The 20,580-nt window shown below is 55.9% G+C and overlaps 1 protein-coding gene across 1 annotated transcript in view; it reads right to left on the bottom strand.

Annotated features, from left to right (window-relative positions):
- The window catches only part of LOC135825719 (uncharacterized), a gene marked incomplete in the record, with an annotated part of 167,999 nt that overhangs the window by 15,071 nt on the left and 132,348 nt on the right, over positions 1-20,580 (bottom strand). Inside the window, 2 exon segments of the mRNA XM_065338340.1 lie at positions 124-7,205; positions 7,511-20,453. Of these exon segments, the coding sequence (XP_065194412.1) occupies positions 124-7,205; positions 7,511-20,453 (20,025 nt within the window).

Below are 20,580 nucleotides of genomic sequence, written 5' to 3'. Positions count from 1 at the left end.
GGACACAACAACACACATACAGCTACCCCCCCCCCCCCCCCACACACACACACGGCCAGGCATGTTCATTCAAAATAGAAGCCATAAAAAAAACACTTTCCAGATTCTAAGCAAGTACCATACCTGATTCGGATTAACGTAGGATTGGAGAGTCAGCGCAGGGATGGTCACGGTCGAAGCACGCACAGTTTCATTGAACTCCAGTTGCAAGATACCTTCATCCAGGTCGAAGTGAGTGAAGTTCACCATCACGGGATTCTGACTGTCCACTGTGAAGCCACTCAGAGGCAGAACGGCGCTCGTCGGCGTTCCGATGACGTCGTTGAAGTTCATGTCGTCGACGAACGAGGTCGTGTGCGACAGGAAGCAGTTGTGAGTTCCGCGGCAGAGCTGCTTGCGCGTGATGTCATCAAAGTCTGCGCGGCCCAGGCGCACGGTGACGTTTGCACTGTCGGCAGACAGGGTGAGACCGGCAGCAAAGCGGTGCGTGATATCCGCAGGCATTGTGTCGTTGCTGTACAGAGTGACGTCTGTGATCTGGAGCGTCGACGCTCGAACCGTCTCGCTGAAGCGGAATGTGATCTCCTGCAGGTCGAGGTCGAGGTCGAACGACTCCAGCACAGGGCGAACACGATCCTGTGTATAGTTATTGACAGCAAGTGGGCTCGAGGCCAGCACAGCTGTTACGTTATTGCCTGCTGTGTCACGGATAGCAATGGCGGACAGAGAGACGAAACACGTCGATGTGTTGGCGACGCACAGGCGATCGAGCTCCTTAATACGGTTGGAGTCGTGCAGGGACAGTGTGATGTTGACGGTGGTCAGCGTGGGTCGTGTTGCAACACTGCCGCCTGTCAGCGTGAAGTTCTCCTGGCCAGCAGGCGAGGAGCTGTGTAGCGTGATGGCAGTCACATCCACACTGGCCAGGTCAACGGTCTCGTTGAAACGCAGGGCTAGCGTGCCACGGTCCAGATCAAAGTCAAACTGTTCCAGACCGGGGTCGGTGGCATCACGGAAGTACTCACTCACACCACGGCCATCAGTAGAGGGTATACCAATGACAATGTTATCACTCAAGTCCGAGATGAACAGGTGAGAGAAACGCAAGTAAGTGTCCAGTGCCGTACTGGCCATGTTACGCAAGTCCTTGATGGCATTCAGGTCATTGAAGCCAAGACGAATGTCGATCAGATAGCCACTCGCAGTTACCACCCGAGAGTTGTTTGTCAGTGAGAACTGCTCTAGCGGAGCGCTGAACCCAGTGCCTGTTGTGTCGTTGCGATTCTGCAGCGCAATCTGCCAGATGTTAAGTGTCAGAGCATCGACTGCCTCGCTGAACTCCAGGTGCAGCGTCTCCGTGTCGAGGCTGATGTTGTAGCTGACCAGATGCGGGCGTGTTGTGTCGGCGGTGAGGTTGAATGTTTGCACGGCCATTGCGGATGCAAGGATGGAGTTGTCGCTCATGTCTCGCACCGCGTCGAACGTCAGGTTGAGATGACAGTCGGCGTGTCGAGTGCACAGGCCACGTGCCAGCTTGATATTGTTCAAGTCGCCAAACGACAAGTCCACCACCATGCTCACGTCGTTCACGATGCGTACCGTACTGCCTGATGTCAAGGTAACAGACTCGCCACCACCGGACGCGGCGGAGCTCTGAAGGATGAGTTGCGGCGTCTGCAGGGTACGAGGTTGTACGACTTCGTCGAAGGTGATGTGAAAGATACCAGCGTCCATGTCAAGTTGGAATGCTGAGAGGACTGGACGGGTGATGTCTGGAGTAACGGCGGACACCTGTGTGGCATTGTTGGACGGCACAGCAATGACAGGGTTGTGATTGCGATCGACGACAGTGCGTGCACCGAACGACAGATACGTGTTGTTGCGGTTGATTGCCAGGTCGTCGATACGCTTGATGGCGTTCTGATCCTCGATGCTGAGCGCAATGTCATAGATTGGAGTGACACCGCGCGGACCGGATGCAACTCCACCTGTCAGAGTGCGGCTGACGGCTGGGTTCAAGGTCACGTTGTCCTGCACCACAATCTCTGTCAAGTTGAATGACTGCAGGAGCAGAACTTCGGAGAACGTCAGCGACAGGTTTCCAAGGTTACGGTTGAACGAGAAGCCGACGAGTGATGGTGAGGTTGTGTCGGCAGCAAAGCCATGGCGTGCAACCAGGTGACCGGTTTGCGGTGAGATGGCCTGCGATGGCCGTCGGTTCTTGTCCAGCAATGCCTTGTCGCTGAAGACGAGGTATGCGTCTTCGTCGCTAGTCGCGGTGTCCAGAAGCAGTTTGATAGCGTTTTCGTCGTCCACACCCAGATAGAGCTGGATGACGGTGTCATCAATCTGAGATGCTGTACTCTGATTGGTCAGTTGGCGGTACGACTGCGTGTGCCGTGTGCGATTGGCGAAGCCCTGAACGGCAAACTCGGCCGGTATGATGGTGCTGGCGTCGATCACTTCGGACCAGGTGAGCGTTAGCGTCAGTGAGTCCATGTCGAGAGTCCAGCTGACCAGAGAGGGTTGTGTGGTGTCCGCAGTGAACGTCTGCACGGGTTTGGCGGTGCTTGCGCTGATTGGCAGCAGCAGGTTGTTCGCCATGTCCGCGATTGTTTGCTCGGTGAGCGACACATAGACAGTGTTGTTGCTGATACCGAACATGGTATCGTTCTTGATAGTGTTGAGATCGCTGCCGAGCAAGGTCACGCTCAGAGTTGTGCCGTTGGTGGATCTGAGGACGGTCTGAGCGCCCGAAAGCGTGACATCTGTGGGCAGGAGGCGTGTGCGTTCCTGCTGCAGAGTTATCTGTGTGACGTTGAACGTGGAGGTGCGTACGTTGTCGGAGAAGTGAAGATGCAACATACCCGAGTCGACGTCAAAATCAAAGCTGACCAGTTCGGGTCGACGGTCGTCCTCGACGAAGGCGCTGGCTTTGAGCGCTGCTCCGTCGGTGGTCGCTATGACGTCGGTGTAGCGGTGGTCGTCAATGGTACGTGCACGCAACGCCAAGTATGTGTTGTTCTCGTTGGTGGCGACGCCCTCGACCTGCTGCAAGTCAAACCGATCCTGATCACTCAACTGAACTGTGATGCTGTAGCCACTGGGGCTGGTGCTGATGCTAGATGACGTCATAATGAATCGCTTCAGCGGCGAAGATGACGTCATGGCGTCCTGCAGGATGAGGCCGCGCGCGTCGAAGGTTTCGGCGCGTACGACGTCGTCGAAGGTGAGGTTCAGCTGGCCAACGTCCTCGCTGAACATGAAGCTGAGCAGACGCGGTGCGCTGGTGTCCAGGGTGACGGATGTGGCAGCCTTGGGAGCGGCAATTGTCGACGCGATACCAGTGCCTGCCATGTCGGTGAAAGATGACGCAGCAAGGGTCACGTGTGTGTTGTTGGTGTCAGTGCCGAGGGATGCATTCAGCTTCAACGTAACGAGATCGACGGGACGAAGCCGGACACTGACAATGGACGAGCCAGAGTTGGATGCATTCGATGTACTGACATCACCACCAATCAGGGTCATGGATGCTGCTGGGGAGAGTGCGGTACCGGACAGCAGTGTGATGCCTGTCGGCCGGGCAAGGCGGACACGTACGGGCTCGTCGAACGTCAAGTGCAGCGTGTCGGCATCTTGGTCGAGAGAGAACGAGGAGAGAACAGGAGCGCTGGTGTCCGGTGTGTAACCAGTCACGTTCAGCGCCTGGTCAGTGGGAATGACGTTGACACGATTCGGTGTGAATGCCATGTCCGTCACTAACAGGTCCGTGACGGAGATGTAGGCACGAGCGGATGATGTGGCCAGGTCTAGACTCTTCAGGCTAGCGATGTCTGCGGGCTGCAGACGAAACAGAATGTTGGGTCCGTCAAGGCTGGTCGTTGTTCCTCCTGTCAAGCGATGATATAGTGTTGTGTCGTTAGCACCAAGCTGAAGCAGAATGGCAGCTGGGTTGAGCGATGCGGCACGCACTGCCTCGTCGAAACGCAGCAGCATCGTGCCACTCTCCAGGTCCAGGTCGAAGGAGACGAGACTCGGCGAGCTGTCGTCCTCGACGAAGCGTGTGACAATTCGTCCCGGCGCAGCATCCACTACGGGTGTCATGGGGATGTTGGTGACGTCTGTGATCAGATCTGACTTGGCTGTGAGGTAGCAGTTATCGCGGCGTGTGCACAGTCTGCCGAGAGACTTAATAGCAATGAGATCGGCACCAGCCAACAGCACTTCCAATGTCGTATTGTCACCAGTCAGCGCCGAGCCGGCAGCGAGAGTGTGCGTTGCCAACAGCGGAGCCTCGAAGAAACTCTGCAGTCTCAGCTGTCCGGGGATTCGAAGGTTGACGACGGAGATCGTCTCGTCAAAGCTGAGCGTCAGCGTGTTGGTGATGAGGTTGAACTCCACAAACTCAATCAGCTGCGGTGGTGTGGCATCAGGTCTGCGAGTGCGCACGCGACGGGCAACATCAGATGAGATTGCTACGACGGGCAAACCGACCATGTCCGACACGAGCAGAGCGTTGAGGGACAGGTAGCACGTTGCTTCGGACGCAACGCACAAGCGCAGGCGCTTGATCTCGTCGAGGTCGTGTGGTGGTAGGTTAACACGCAGCAGGGCTCGGCTGGTGTCGGCCGTGCTAGCATTGCGGAGACTGTAAGTGATGCTGGCATTGCTTGCAGCGTTCTGCAGGGCAATGGCGGTGGTGAGCAGAGAGGTAACATTGACCGTCTCGTCGAATTCCAGTGACAGTACGCCGGTGTCGAGGTCGATGTCCCAGTCAACAAGATACGGCGGCGTAACATCCTTCTCGTACACTGTCACTTTGAGACCGTTCTGCGTTGGTATTGCCACAAGCTGGTTACCAGCCATGTCGGCGATGGCACGCTCGGTGACGGAGATGTACGTGTTGTTGACGTCCGTGAACAGGTCCTCAAACTGCTTGATGGCGTTCTTGTCCGTGCGGTTGATGATCAGTTCGACGGTCGGGCCAAATGGTGAGATTGTCAAGCCCTGAGCGAAGACGTGTGATTCTGTGGCACCGAAGCGAGCGTTTTGCAGCGTGATCGCAGTGGTGTCTAGAGAGGACGTGTTGACCGACTCGGAGAATCTCAGTGTAATGATGCGCGTGTCGAGGTTGACGTCGAACGATTGCAGCACGGGCTTTGAGGTATCAGTGGTGTACCCGCTGGTGCTGAGAGCGTCAGTTTCAGGAATTACTCCGGACGGATTGTTTGCAGGATCTTCGGCCAAGTTGCGTGCAACGGCTACAAACGTGGAGTTCTGCTCGGAAGCGAGCAACTCGCGTCGCTTGATGTTGTTGCTGTCTGCGAGCGACAGGTTGACGTAGATCGTGCTGGTTTCCGTGGTGATATCGGCGTTGGCAACACGGCTTGATGTGGTCAAGGTGAAGTGCTGTGCGGTGGATGAGGTCTGGTCTGCCTCGCTCTGCAGCGTGATGAAGTCTACATTGACCGTGCTCGGAATGACAGGCTCCGAGAAGTTCAGGATCAGCCAGTCTGCATCGAGATCCAGCGAGAAGCCAATCAGCGTTGGTGTGCTAAGATCAGCTGTGTGAATATCGACTGGAAGAATGTCAGAAGCCATGTTAGCAAGATCAACCATGTCTCTTACGGAGCTGGCTGCAATAGAAGCATAGGACAGTGACGAGTTCTGTAGCATCGGAGCGAGCGCCTTGATCGAGTTCAGGTCATCGTTGGTAACGGCAATTTGCACTGTGGCAGAATTGAGAGTTGTCAAAATGGTACCGTTGGTTAGCGTATGATTTGTACGATCCAGGGTGGAGTTGTTATCGATGTGAAGAGTTATACCGCTGGGTTCCAGGGTGGTGACATTGACGACTTCGTCGAAGTGAAGCACGACAATAAGTGGCAAGCGACCGTTGGTCATACGTAGGTCGAAGCCAAGCAGACGTGGACTGGACGTGTCGTTAGTGTACGTGCAGACCCGAGTGCCGTTAGTGGCAACGATGTCATTCACCTCGTTCCCGGCCATGTCCGTAATCAGACCCGCGGTGAAGCTGATGTAAGTGTTCAAGTCACTAGTGGCTAGTGAAGTGCGGAAACGCAGCGCATTGTAGTCGTTAGCGGACAGCTGGACGAGAAGACGTGGTCCGTTTGTCGTCGAGCCGACGCTTGTTGATAGGCGTACCTGCTGCAGCGCACTCAGCTGGGCAGATTGAACAACGGCGTGCGAGACGTTCAGACTACTTGCACGCACACTCTCGCTGAAAGACAGCGCTAGCGTGTTGGCAGTGAGGTCGAGATCGAAGCAGGTGAGTGACGGTCGCTGGGTATCCACGGTAACAGCGGAAGCTCGCCATGCTTGAGCGGCCGAGACCGCGGTCACCGTGTTATTGGCCATATCGCTGATCAGAGTACTGGTGAACGCGATGTAGGTGTTCGACGCGTTTGTGAACAGATCCTCGATGGTCTTCAAGTTGTCCGCATCCTGGCGCGACAGCTGGATCAAGATGTGAGTACCGAATGGCGATGTGCTGACGCCACCAGTCAGGTTCATGAGCCAGGTGGCGTTTGCACGGCCGTTTCGCAGCTGAATAGCACTGGTGTCCAGCGTGGAAGTGCGCACACTCTCGCTGAACACGAGTAGCAGAGTCTCGGCACTGACGTCGGCCGTGAAGTTGACGAGACGCGGCTTACCGACGTCGGGTGAGCTGACGACTCCAGCTACGCCCGTGGTGAGTGGGATTGCGGCCAGCTCGTTCTGGTTCATATCCAGAATGGCGCCCTGAAGCAAGGACAGATAGGTGTTTGCACTCTGTGAGGCTACGTCGGGTAGAGCCTTGATGGAGTTGAGATCATCGTCACTCAGGATGATGTTGACGACGGCATCGCCCTGCGAGGAGTTGGAATCATTACGCAAAGCTACTCCGCCTGTGAGTTGGTAAAAGAGAGACGTGGAAGCCGAAGGGACAGAGTTGCGACCCTGCAGGATGATACGTGTCGTGTTGAACGACGTGACGTTAACGCTCTCGCTGAAAGAGATCTGCAGGTGTCCGCGGTTCAGATCCAGGCTGAAGGAACGGATGACGGGCGCGACCAGGTCCGGTGAATGCTGTATGGCTCGACGGGCGTCGTCGGGGGCAACGGCAATGATGGCGTTGCCGCTCATGTCGGCGACCAGTGATGGCGGGAAGGAGATGTACGTCGTCTCGTTTGCTGTGAGTAATCCTGCAATGCACGTCAATACACGGATAACAACACACAGACGCACAGAGTCAGGGAGTGAGTCAGCGCAAACATATGCACACACAAGTGTACGACAACACAAATATACATATGCACACACAAGTGTACGACAATACAAATATACATATCCACAGGCACTCGGGCACCCAGGCACACAAGCACAAGCCCCCCCCCCCCCCCCCCCCCAACAGCACATACAAGCAAAACCATACAATTACAAGAGACTAAACCCTATTTCAAAGTTGCTGAATGAGTACAACACACCATACACCGTAACAATTACGTACCAGCTAGCTCTTTGATAGAGTTGAGATCGGCCAGACTGAAGTAGACCAGCGTGGAGATGTCGGTACGGTTGGGAATCAACAAGCCGTCCATCAATCGATATTGCTGCAGGCCAGACACTGACGCTGCCGTGGAGTTCTGGTGCGACTGGATGACAATGTCACGCGGGTTGAAGCTGGTTAGGTTGACAGCTTCACTGAACAGCAGGCTGAGGTAGCCGAGGTGCAGATTAGCCATGAAGCTCACCAGCTCTGGATCGGTGGTATCCTTGGTGTAGGCACTGGTCAAGAGTGGTGTGGTCGTTGCAATTGGACCGATGCCGTTCGAATCACTGATGACCTCAGCGGTTGCAACCAAGTACGTAGTGTTGGCGTCGACCGCAAGCGCGGGCAACTTCTTCAGCGCGTTCAGGTCGGTGTCGGAGATGTCAAACTGGATCTCGTAGCCATTGGCGGACTGAGTTCCGCCGGTGGTGAATGTGTACGATGCAGACGGCACTCCGGTACGTGTGTTGCGGAGAGTGAGGGCCGTGGGTTGGAACGAGCCGCTCTGAACAACGTCGTCGAACGTCAAGTTCATGACGCCCGTGTTCATATCCAGGGAGTAGGCGAGTAGCGACGCGGCAACCAGATCTCGGACGTAGTCCCTCACACTCAGTGCCAGAGGCAACGCGGTGGTGTTGACCGCATTGCCGGACGCATCGTCAATACCGCCGCTGTCCACTTGCAGGAAGGTGGTGCCCGCAGTCTTTGCCAGTCCCTCGGTTTCCTTGGCGCCCAGGAGATCCAGTGCCGACAAGCTGATGATGGCTGTTCGTCGGCTGGCGTCCGTTGTGTCGTACGCAATGGTGGAGTCATTGCCCAACGTGTGTCGGGCACGCGGTGTCGCGCTGCTTTCATTCACCAGCGAGATCATCCACGGTCGGAACGAGCTCAGATCGACGGCCTCCGAGAAGACAAGCCGTATCTCACGTGCCGACAGGTCGAAAAGAGAGAACCGCTCCACTACGGGGACTGTTCGGTCAGGCGTGTACGTGCGGACGTTGAGAGCGTTGACGGAGTCTTGGCGAGGTTGTGCTGGGTTGGAGCTGATGGCATCCTGTGCTAGAGTAGAGGAGTGTACAAGCCACGTTGTGTTGTCGTCGGCTGCCAGCTCAAAGTTAGCCTTCAGGGTCAGAAGGTCAGCTGCAGCAAGGCTGAAGCTGGCCTCCAGGCTGTCCTGGTTGCGGTCGTTGATGAGAGAGCCTCCCGTGATGGCAAGACTTGTCGTGGAGTTGCCGTTATCGAGCAATGTCAGAGCTTCGAGACGCAACGACTGCATAGCTATCACCTCGTTGAAGATCAGCTTCAGAACATTGGTGTTCATGTCCAGGTCGAAGGCCGACACGATCGGGCCGACTGTGTCCACAAAGAACTGAGTTGGCGTGTGCTGGCTGCTGGATGGGCCTTGACTGTCGACGAGCGTGTTGTTGTTACCGGACATGTCCTGCACGAATCCGCTCAGCAAGCGGGCAAAGCAGTTGACGTTTGCGCCGCAGAGTACCGGCGTGCTCGTGTCCAGATTGATGCGGTGAACGTCGGACCCGAGCATACGCACTCGCAGCGTCTGGTTGTCTGCGGAGAGTGCAGAGCCGCCGAGCAGTCGAACGCCGCTCAGCGTGTCAAACCTGGAGGCAAAGCGCAGGCCCGCGGCCACAAGGCTATCAGCGCGCACGGTTTCGCTGAAACTCAGCGAGAACGTGAGCTCGTTGAAGTCGAAGGAGACAAACTGAACAAGCTCTGGTGGCGTTGTGTCCTGTATGAAACCGGTAGCCGGCAGAGGTTCAGCTTGTGGTATGAGTGCGATGGCGTTCCTGGCCATATCCAGAACAAGATGGTTGCTGGGGTCGGAGTAGAGGTTACACGTACTGTTGGTCAGGCAGATCTCCAGACGTTTCAGTTCGTTGAGGTCCGCCGCGGTGAGTGAGATGTTGAGAACAGGCGTGGGTACGAGTGAGTACACACCGCCTGACAGCGTGAACGTTGGCATTGCACCGCTGGATGACTGGCTGAACGACACGGCACCAAGAGTGGCAGGGTCAACGGTCTCGGAGAATGACAGTGTCAGGACACCGCTGCCGTCCATGTCAAAGTCAAACGACTCCAGGACGGGATCGATGGTGTCGTTGACGTAGACGCTGGTCTTAAGTGCCGTTACGCCGGAGCGTGCCTCGACGGGATTCTTCGATGTGTCCTGCACGGTACTGTTGGTCATCGTTATGTACGTAGTGTCCTGACTAGTGGCCAGTGTGCGCAGTGCCTTGATGCGATTGAAGTCACTGTTCGACGGCCATAGATGAATGACGGTATCGGACAGTTGCACTGATGCTCCACTGGACAGGGTGACCTGTGAGGCAGATACACCGCTACCCGAAACGATGGAGAGCTCTTCGAGTTTGAACGTGGAGACGTTGACAGACTCGCTAAACGTCAAGAGCAGAGTCTGATTGGCCAGGTCGAACTTGAACGCGTCCAGGCGCGGAGAAATGCTATCGGCAACAACTGAGCGCGCTCCAAAGCCGCTCAGAGACGGCAGAGCGTTGGCATACATGTCGAAGACAGTGGCGGCCGGGAGGGTGACAAACGTGCTCGCTGAGCTGACGCCGAGTTGGGTGAGGCTCTTCAGCTTATTGAGTTCGGTGGTGGAGAGTTGTACGATAACGGTAGAGGCGGACATGGACACAACACTGCTGGAGTTTGACAGAGTGAGTGTTTCCGTGGAAAGCGATGCGTTGGGCGCATTGTGCAGCGTAATTGCAGACACGTTCAAACTGGTGGCGTTCATGGTCTCGTCAAACACGAAGGTCAAGCGTCCGTCGTTCAAGGTGAGGTTGAAGTGGAGGAGAATGGGTGCAACCAGGTCCTGTTGGAAAGAATCAACACGTCGAGTGACGGCGTTGATAGGCGTTCCAAACATGTCGGCAAAAGCACCATCGCTCAACTGGATGAAAGTAGTGTTCTGCGACGTAGCCAGGCTGGTGTTGGAGGCGATAGCATCGCGATCCTCTACGCCAAGTTTGACAAGCAAGATGTGACTATCCTGTCCAAGAACTGTGCTTGGTCCTTGGAGTGTACGCTCAGCTGATGATGCATTACCGGCCGTACTCTGGATGGTCACACGCCGGGGGTCGAACGACGCGGCCCGGACGGCTTCGGAGAACGTAAACGTGAAGAATGCCTGGCTGGCGTTGAACGCAACCTGTGTCAGCTGTGGCGCAGTCTGATCCGGGATGATGTTGGAAACACGGCGTGCGTCACCGGCAAACACCGGCACGAGGGCGTTGTTGGAAGTGTCGTTGATTGCCGTTGCTGGTACCACCAGGAATGTGTTGTTTGCCGTGGTTGCCAGCAGTGGACGACGCTGTAGCTCGAAGAAATCATCAGCGAGAAGAGCGACAGTCACAATCGACAGATTGCGTGTGGCTACCCCACCGTTCATCTGCAAACGTAGAGTACCGGAAGTGGTCGAATCGTTTGTACTCTGGATCACCAGCTGGCTGAAGATCATCGCGTCGGAGTCCATGGTTTCGGAGAATGTCATGATGAGATCGCCGTTGTCCAAGTCAAGGTCAAACGACGTCAGCGTAGGCTGGACGCGGTCAGCACGATGGATGGCCACGCGCTTCGCCCCCTCGGTTGCCAAGGCAGCCGTAGGGTTCGAGGACATATCGCGGATGACGGTGGAATCCAGTGTGATGTACGAGTTGTGCCTTGTCGTGGCCGTGTTGGGCAGTGCCTTCAGGTTGTTGAAATCGGCGGCGGATAGGCGGAAGGTCACGCTGTCTCCGTTCGGTGTGAGTGGTACAAGCGAGGTGAGGCGGTGAGACTCCACGCCCTGCACACCAGTGCTGTTGGCAACATTCTGGATTGTGATGGCGGACGGCAGAAGCGTTAGCACATCAACAGTTTCGCTGAAGCTCAGAAGGATGGTCGACGCGTTCAGGTCCAAGTTCCAAGACAGAAGAGACGGTGCCAGAGTATCGTTGGTGAAGCCCAGGACGCCTCTAGCATTCTGTTCGTTGATACCAATGACAGGATTGCCGGCTATGTCGTGTGCTGTTCTGTTGCTAAGGGAGACATAGCAGTTCAGAAGTCCTGTGCAGAGGGTGCGGTTAGTCTTGATGAAGTTCTGCTGAGCACGCGACAGGCTCAGGATGATGACTGTCTTGTCGCTGCGTTGGAGAACGTTAGCGCCAGCAATGCGAATGCTCGATGAGATGACGGTGGCATTAGCTGCACTGGTTGAGCTTAATCGTGCGGATCCTTGCAGGAATACTTCACTCTGGTTCACAGCCGATGGGCTGACGGTATCGGAGAAGTTCAATGCCACCTCACCGGTGTTCAGGTCAAAGGTCCAGCCAAGCAGCAGTGGACGTTCGTAGTCCGGTACGTAGCGCGCCGCACGCTGGGCTTGGCCGTTGGTAATGGCCAGAACATCAACGTCAGCGTGATCATTAGCTGCAGATGCTTGCATGACAAGATAGGTTGAGTTCTGATCGCTGGCCAGGCCTACAATGGACTTGATGTTGAAGAAGTCGGCCGAGGCCAGAGACACGACAAACGTGTAACCTCCGTCCCCGCTTGTGATTACAGAACCTGCTGGCGAGAGAGTGTACTGGCGTGGTGCAATGGCTGTCACCGCACTCTGGACGGTCAGGGCACTGGCGTCGAACGAGTCGCTTCGCATGACGTCGGAGAACGTCAGGTTCAGCTGTCCAACATTCATGTCCAGTGCAAACGAGAGCAGCGATGCGCGGAGCGAGTCGCTTGTAAACGAGCGCACAGACATTGCACTGATGGCGGGCAACTCGTTACCAGCCATGTCTTCAACGAGAGCAGGCTGTGCAGTGAAGAAGACATTGTCGGCGTTGGTAGCAAGTGAGCGCTGCAGTTTGATGAGCTCAATGTCGGCAGGCAGCAGCTCGATGGTGAGGCTGGATGCACCGGGGAGGCTGGCATCGGTACTGGTGGAGGATATCGTGCCACCAGAGAGTACCACTCGCTCACCGGCCGGAGCCGAGACATTGCTGGAATGCAGAGTAATGTAGCTGGCGTTGAGTGACGTCTTGCGTACGGGCTCAGTCAACACCAGCGTGAGACGATCGGTTGTGAGACTAAACGAGATGGATTGGAGTCCAGGTGCGGATGTGTCCAGCCACACGCGAGCAGCTTGCGTGGCGTTCTCCGGGAGAATCTCGACCAGCGGACGTGCAACGAATGCCATGTCGGTGACGACGGCGGACGTTACCGCGATGTAGGTCTGATTGCGATTGGAGCCGATGTCGCGCTCCTTCAAGCTTTGCAGATCGGCTGGTGATAGTGTGATGTTCATTACTGGACCGTCGGCACTGAAAGTTGCGGATGGCAGGGTAAGCGAGTGACTGAGAGTGGAACTCGGCTCCGACAGCAGTGTGACACCGGTTACTTGCAGAGAGCTGCGGCGTACGGGTTCGTTGAACGTCAGCGCAAGTTGAGATTCGGCGACGTTGAGCGTGAACGACGTAAGTCTTGGTGGCTCCTCGTCGACGGTGAACGCATCCACAACGAAACCAGGGGATCCATCCATTACCGTGTCAACGGTGTTGTTATTGAGGTCCATGACGAGTGTTGAGTTGAGCGTGATATAGCATGTACCACGACGCGAGCACAGATATGGCTGCGACTTGATGAACTCCACGTCGGCCGAGGCTAGCGCTATGGTAACGGTGGTGCTGTCGTTGCCGCTGACGATACCGCCTGTCAGTGTGCGCCGACTGAGTGGCGAGGCGAAGAACGTCTGTAGCGTGATGGAGCGCGGATCAAACGTCGACACGTCCACAACCTCGTTGAAGCGGAGTGTAATGGTGTCGCGTACGAGATTGAACTCCACGAACGAGCTGAGACGCGGTGCGCTAGTGTCCTCAGTGAAGTTTCTGATCGCAACACCAGAACGCAGGGCAATCGGCAGTGCAACCATATCCTGAACAGTTGCAGATGTCAGAGATAGATAGCAGTCGGCTCGCGAGCGACACAGATCCAGTCGCTTAACTGCATTCAAGTCCGTTGCGGACAGTTTAACGGTAACGAGAGGCTGACTGGCATCAGCACTCCTGCTGTCGGTGAGCGAGTAGGATAAAGTGTCATTTCCAGGTCCCGCTTGCAAGCTGATCTCGCCAACTTGCAGCGAGGTGACGTTGACGGTTTCGTCAAAGGTCAGCTCAAGCTCCCCGTTGTTCAAGTCCAAACTCCAGTCGGTCAGGGTTGGTTGCACACGGTCCACATCAATGCTAGTTGCCGGCAGAGCCGAAATATCGGCATATGGTACGACACGATTGCCGAACATGTCGGAAATGGCGCGGGCATCGACCGCCAGGAAGCTTGTACCGTTTGCCGTAAGCAGCGTGGTACGTTTCTTCAGCTCGTTCAGGTCGAAGTCGGTGAGCGGTAGCTGTACGACGGTGCCGAACGATGACGTTGTCACACCTCCTGTGAGCTGGTATCGGTCAGTCGGTGACGAGGCGGAGTTGGTGATTGTGAGGAACTGAGGCAGCAAGGCTGTGCTGTTGACCGTCTCGGAGAACGACAGTACTAGCAGCTGTGTGTCGGTGGTGAAGTTCCAGGCGAGGAGACGCGGCGCGGTGGTGTCAGCAATGAAGCGAGTGGCACGACGAGCGGCAACGTTTGATATCGACTGGCTAGGATTGTCGGCTTGGTCTTGCAGCAAGCCACTGACCAGAGAGAGGAATGTCGTGTTCTGCGATACGGCAAGCAGAGGCTGACGCTTGATAGCGTTCATCTCAGCTAGTGTTAGATTCACGACCACAATGGACTCCGTGATTGACGAAGCTGTCGCTGATTGCAGGGCAAAACTGGACGAGTCGTCATTGACCGCACCTTGAATTGACAGGCGGTTGACGACAAACGTGGAGGAAATCACAGTCTCGTGCCAGGTGAGGTAGAGGCGTGATTCATCCATATCCAGCGTGTACTCCAGCAGCTCCGGCGTGGACAGGTCAGCGGTGTACACGGACACTCTGATTGGGCGCGCCGTAGCAACCGACCACTTGCCCGTCATGTCTTGAACTGCGCTGGGCATCACGTAGATGTACGATGTGGTATTGCTCTGCAGAAGCGGTGCAAGACCTTTGATGGCAGAGAGGTCTGAGTCGTCAACGATCACGGTGAACTCGTGTTCGTACGTACCGATGGTGAACGTTCCGTTGGTCAACGTGAGCGAGGTGTTTGCCGATGGTGTTGTCTGCGCATCCGCTTGGAATCTGAACTTGGTGATGTCCAGGGTGGAGGTGTTGACGGTTTCGCTGAATCGCAGCGTGAGTACCAGGGGCAGACGTCGATTGGTCATGCGCAGCTCGAACGCGATCAAGTACGGCGGAATGCTATCGGCGACGAAGCGACATGCTTGCAGTGCACCGGTGTGCGGAATGCCAACAAGCATGTTTGAACGCATGTCAAGCACAGCACCGCGGCGTACAGACAGGAATGTGGAGTTGATGTCGGCTGCCAGTGTTGGCAGTGCTCGCATTCGGTTGCTGTCCTCGTACGACAGTGTTATCCAGATCTTGTCGCTGTTCTGCTGGCGCACCACACTGCCGTTGCTCAGGGCAACACTGATCGCCATGGAGCTGTTCGAACTCTGGATAGTGAAGTAGGGCAGGCGGACCGAGGAGGCTTGCACGGCCTCGTCGAACTGGATGATAAGCACAGTGGTGTTGCTGGCGCTGTCCAGGACAAAGTCAAAACAGGTCACCTGCGGGTCTCGAGTATCTGGGATGAAGGAGCCAATAGGAATATCCACTGTGCCCGTGACATTGTTCTGGCTAGTGTCGGTGACAAGTTGATAGTTGAACGAGAGACGAGTGGACGGGCCTGAGATGGCAAGAGCCTCGATCAAGCGTAGTCGGTTTGCGTCGTGGACGCTAAGCGGAATCGTGACGATGGGACTGTTGCCGTGCACGACGGTACTGTTGCTAGGGGAGAAGGACTGCATCACGCCTGGGGCAGTCATGTTGAGCAGGTTGGCAAGGAAAGACGCGGTCTGTACCGTCTCATCAAACGTCAGCGTCAACGTAGCCGTGTTCATATCCAGAGTTGAGTTGAGAAGTGATGGCGAGGTCGTGTCAGCGGTAACATCGTCAGCTGCTAAGCCCGTGAAGGACTCGGCGATGGCGTTACGGAACATATCCCGGACCATGTTCTCAGCGAAGGTGATGTACGTGTCGCTGGTATCCGTGGCCAGGGTCTCGATTGCCTTCAGGTCATTCAGATCCTCCACGAGCAGATGGATGATCGCTACGTCGTCTCCCTCGGTAACCGGGAGCGGTTGGAAGGTAGTGCGTGAATACTGGGTGGACGAGTTGCCAGCGCGTAGCGTAACGAATCCACCGGCAACGCGATTAGGATCGTTCTGTATGGTGATGGTGGATATGTTCAGGGTGCTGATGTTGATGGCCTCATTGAAGCGTATCTCCAGCACGCCTGTGTTGATGTCCAGCGTGAAGGAGGAGACTTGCGGCCTGACATTGTCCAACGTGAAATCGTGAGCCTTCAGTGCGGCGAGTGCTGACGTGGCACTGACCGAGTTGTTGGCCATATCAACGACCAAACCGTCCGACACCCAGATGTACGTGTTGTTGGCGTGCGTTGCCAGACTGGTGAGCTGCTTGATGTTGTCCGAGTCGAAACGGCTCAGCTCCAGGGTAAGAATACGGGCGGTGGTGTTTGGTCTTCGCACTCCGCCGGTAAGGTTGTACGAGTGAGTGCTGTTCACAATAGACACTGCATCCTGCAAGTGCAAGTGAGCCGGGTCCAGGTTACTGGCGAGGATCACCTCGTCAAACGTCAGCTGCAGAACACCGCTTTGCAGGTCGATGGCAAAGTCAACCAGTCTAGGTAACGTGACATCTCCAGTGTAGTTAGTGACCGGTCTACTGGTCACTTCTTGAACGTGCTGGTTAGCTACATCCGCCATTGCCTCTGCCGTGAGGGAGAGGTATGAAGATGTCTTGCTTGTGGCCAGCAGGGGACGACTCTTGATCCGGTCCTGGTCCACCTGGCTCATTTGCAGTCGAACCTCGTAGCCGTTGCGCGAGAGCACAGTGCCGTTGGTCAGCTCTGCGATACTGTTGTCAGCGGTGGCGTTGCTGCTTGCTCGCACCGTGATGCGGCTGAACTTGACCGACGTGTAATCCATGACGTCGTCGAACGTCATCGAGATCTGTCCGTTGTCCAAGTCCAGATTGTAGCGCAATAGGGACGGGAAGGTGCTGTCTGCGATGTATGCATCAGCTCGGCGTGCAGATGTTGACGGGACTGCCATAGATGTCAACTGGCTCTCGTCTTCGACTGTGCCGGCAAGCAAGCTAACGTGAGATGTCAGCATGCTGATCAGCAGATTGGGGTCGAGCTTCATGAGGCGAAGGTCCTCGTCGAGAATGCTGATTTCAATAGTTGTGTGCTGTGTTGATGTGTACTGTACTGTGCCGCCGGTCAATGTGACATTACTGCCACTACCGTCGCCAGCCGAGTGAAGGCTCACGGATGTGAATACGACGGAGTCGAGCGGAATCGGCTCCGTGAACTCCAGTTGCATCGCGCCGCGGTTCATGTCGAACTGGACGAAGCGCTGCAGCTGCGGTGGACTCTGGTCACTGCCGTACTGTGTGACAGGTTTGGCTTGTGCAGAGGTGATAGTCTGTAAGTTGTTGCCGTTCAAATCTATTACGGCTGTACCGATGGCAGACAGGTATGTTGTATTGGCTGTCAGCGCAATCAGTTCGGCCTTGATGCCAATGATATCTGAGGCACCCACTTGGATGACGATGCGATCGGAGTGACTCGGTGTCACGACAGTGCTGGCGCTAGTCAGAGTGAAACTTGAGTTAGCATCGGCGTTGGGTTCCGTCTGCAGTGTGAATCCGAATGGTCGCACGAGTTGGTCGTCAACTATCTCGTCAAACGTCATCTCCAGCAGACCAGTTTCGATGCTGAAATTGAACGAAACCAACGTAGGGCCGGTGGTATCTGGAATGAAGTCTTGTGCAAACTCGTAGTTGTTTAGACTAGCCGAGTTCACCAGTGCATTGATGCTGTTGTTGGCAACGTCGACTGCAAATGTCGCGGGGTAGCGCACAAAGCAGTTCGACGCTATGAAGCAGACCACTGTGCTGTTCTTCAAGCGGTTCAGGTCGGTGTTGAGAAGCTTGATGGTGACTCGCTTGTTGTTCGTTGTCAGCACCTCACCGCCTGTCAGTTTCAAGGAGCTCAGGACGATGGAGCTGGTGTCCGTGAACCAGTTTTGCAACGTCAGATCGGTGACTACAACGGATGATGCGTTCATGGTTTCGGAGAACTCTAAAGTCAGAGTTCCAGCGTCCTTGTCCAATTGTGCAAACTGTACCAGCGATGGTGCACGGCGATCGATCACGAACGATCGTGCCGCGATGGCCGAATCAGCGGTGATGTTATTGACAGGATTGTGCGCATGGTCTGTGACGAAGTTGTCCAGGATGGAGACAAAGCAGTCCAGCAAACCTGTGCAGACGTCCAGAGCGTTCAACGAGTTGATATCGTGCGGCGAGAGTCGCACCTCGAGCACGGTCAAGTTGACATCGATAGCGGTGCTGTTGTGTAGCGTGTATGATGTTACATTCGGATCGCTGCTGTTCTGCGCGAAAAGGACAAGCTTGCTCGGGTCGAAGGAAACACGACGAATCGCCTCGTCGAAGAACAAACGGAGGAGATTGTCATGGAGGTCAATGTCAGCGTGCAGGAGATTCGGGGCCACGCTGTCAGCTTGGTAACGATCAGCTCTGAGCGCTCCTGTGCTTGGAATGGCGATGACAGGATTGCCGCTCATGTCAGAGACAAACGAACCCGGTATGGACAGGTAGCTGGTGGCGGCGGTGTTGACGAGGTCCTCGATGGCCTTAAGTTCGTTGACACTACGTTCACTCAACGTGATGGTGATCAGGGATGATGGCAGTTGAGAGAAGACACCGACTAGATTGTTCTCGGATGCCGTAGCGCTCGACACGTGATTCTGAAGAACGAGCTCGGACAAGCGCAGCGAACTGGCATTGACCGTTTCAGAGAAGTTGAGTACCAGTTGACGAGTATCAACATTGATTGACCACGTGTGCAGTACGGGAGTAACCGTGTCTGAACCGAACAGTTCGGCCTTGACGGCCGGCTGTGCAGACAGACGTTGGTTAGGATTGCCGGACATATCCAGGACGGCGGCCGTATCGAGCAGGATGTACGAATCGTTGATGTTGGTCACCAGCGACGGCTCAGCTTGCAACGTGTCAAAGTCATCACGGCTCAGCTGTAGAGTGATCGTAGCTGAATTAGCACCGGTGACGTAGATGCCAGGTTGCAGTGTGTATCTGCCCTCCGCTGCCGTGGCGTTGGCATGACGGAGCAGGGTGATACGATCGACCAAGATGGAGGAGGCATTGACGGCTTCGGTGAACACCAGAGTCAGCTGACCGCTGGTCATGTTCACGAAGAACTGTAGGAGTCGCGGTGCACGGCTATCGCTGATCAGCGTGGGAGCACGGAGCACAGTCGCACCGACAGTGTTGTTAGCCATGTCCGTCACAGCGCTGGCTTCGACACGGAGAACTGCGTTAGATGTGTTGGTGGCAAGCAACGTTCTCAACTTGATCTGATCGAGGTCAGCGTTGCTGATGTCTATGCGGACGACAGTGGAGTCGGCCTGTCTCGCTGTGCTTGTGGTGAGTCGGTAGAGTTCGCTACTTGCCGAGGCAGCGGCGGATGTGGCAATGACAAGGGCATCCGGTTGAACACTGCTGGCCAGAATGGGTTCGTCGAAGCTGATGAGCAACGTGCTGGAGTTGAGGTCGAGCGTGAACGCACGTGGACGCGGTGTTGTGTTATCGCCGGTGTAGTTGAGAACATCACGGGCAGCCTCTGCACGCACGCGGTTATCGGCCATATCACGTACAAACTCCGCTCCCATGAACAGGTGGGTTGTTTGCGCGGACGCGGCAAGACCGGGCAGTACCTTAATGGCGTTGGCGTCGTACTCGGTGAGATCGATCACCACAATGCGGCCGTTCTGAGCACCGCGAGTGCTGCTGTTGCCTAGGCGATACTGCTCGGTGGCGTTAGCACGAGCGTTGAGCAGGATCAAACTGGAGACATTGACGGTGCCGTCGAGCACAGCCTCGCTGAACGTCAAGCTCAGCGAGTTGTTGTCCAGGTCGAGATCGTACGTCAGCAGCTCCGGAGCGCTGATGTCAGGCACGACACCGAGAGCCTGCAGAGCATTGTCGGTGGTGATTGCTACACTAGTATTTCCCACTGCGTCTACCACGGCACCGGGCGGAATAAACAGATAGGTGTTAGTCGACAGCGTGGCCAATTGCTCGCGCAGCTTCAGCTCGTCCAGGTCGACCAGGAGCAGTGTGACGGTACCGGTGGCGGAATCAACTTGTGACGGCACTCCACTGATCAGGGTGTAGTGCTGGCGTGTACCTGCCGCAGCAGCCGTAGCGTTTGCCACGTTCTGGAAGCCGATTCCGATGGGCGATAGCTTGGCAAACTGCACGGTTTCGCTCCACGTGAGTCGCAGGGAACCGGTGTTCATGTCCAGGATGTAAGAGTCCAGCGCTGGGCGTGTCATGTCCACGACGAACGTGCCTAGCGGCAATGTGTTGCCGTTAGGAATCTCAACGAGCGTGTTGAACGCAGTGTCGGTCAGGGCGCGTGAGCTCAGTCGCAGGTAGAACGGTGCGAGGGCCAGCTGCTGATCGATGAGAGTACGCGTGGCCTTGAGAGCGTTTAGATCGGTGTCGGATAGTTCAATCTGCAGCAGAGAACCTTCGCTGAGTAGCGTTGGTGTGCCACCCGTCAGGCGGAATACGACGTCGGATTGATTAGCAGCCTGCAGTGCATACAAAGGCAAAGAGGTCCGAAGATAGAGACGTGATGCATGATAATCCCCCAGTGCCAATACTGAAAAGTGAAAACCACCATTGCTCCCCTCTCTCCACCCCCCCCCCCCCCCTCCC

The sequence above is a fragment of the Sycon ciliatum genome, chromosome 10 (assembly GCF_964019385.1).
Source record: "Sycon ciliatum chromosome 10, ocSycCili1.1, whole genome shotgun sequence".
Taxonomy (NCBI): Eukaryota; Metazoa; Porifera; class Calcarea; order Leucosolenida; family Sycettidae; genus Sycon; species Sycon ciliatum.
This window is presented reverse-complemented; position numbering and strand designations above follow the sequence as displayed.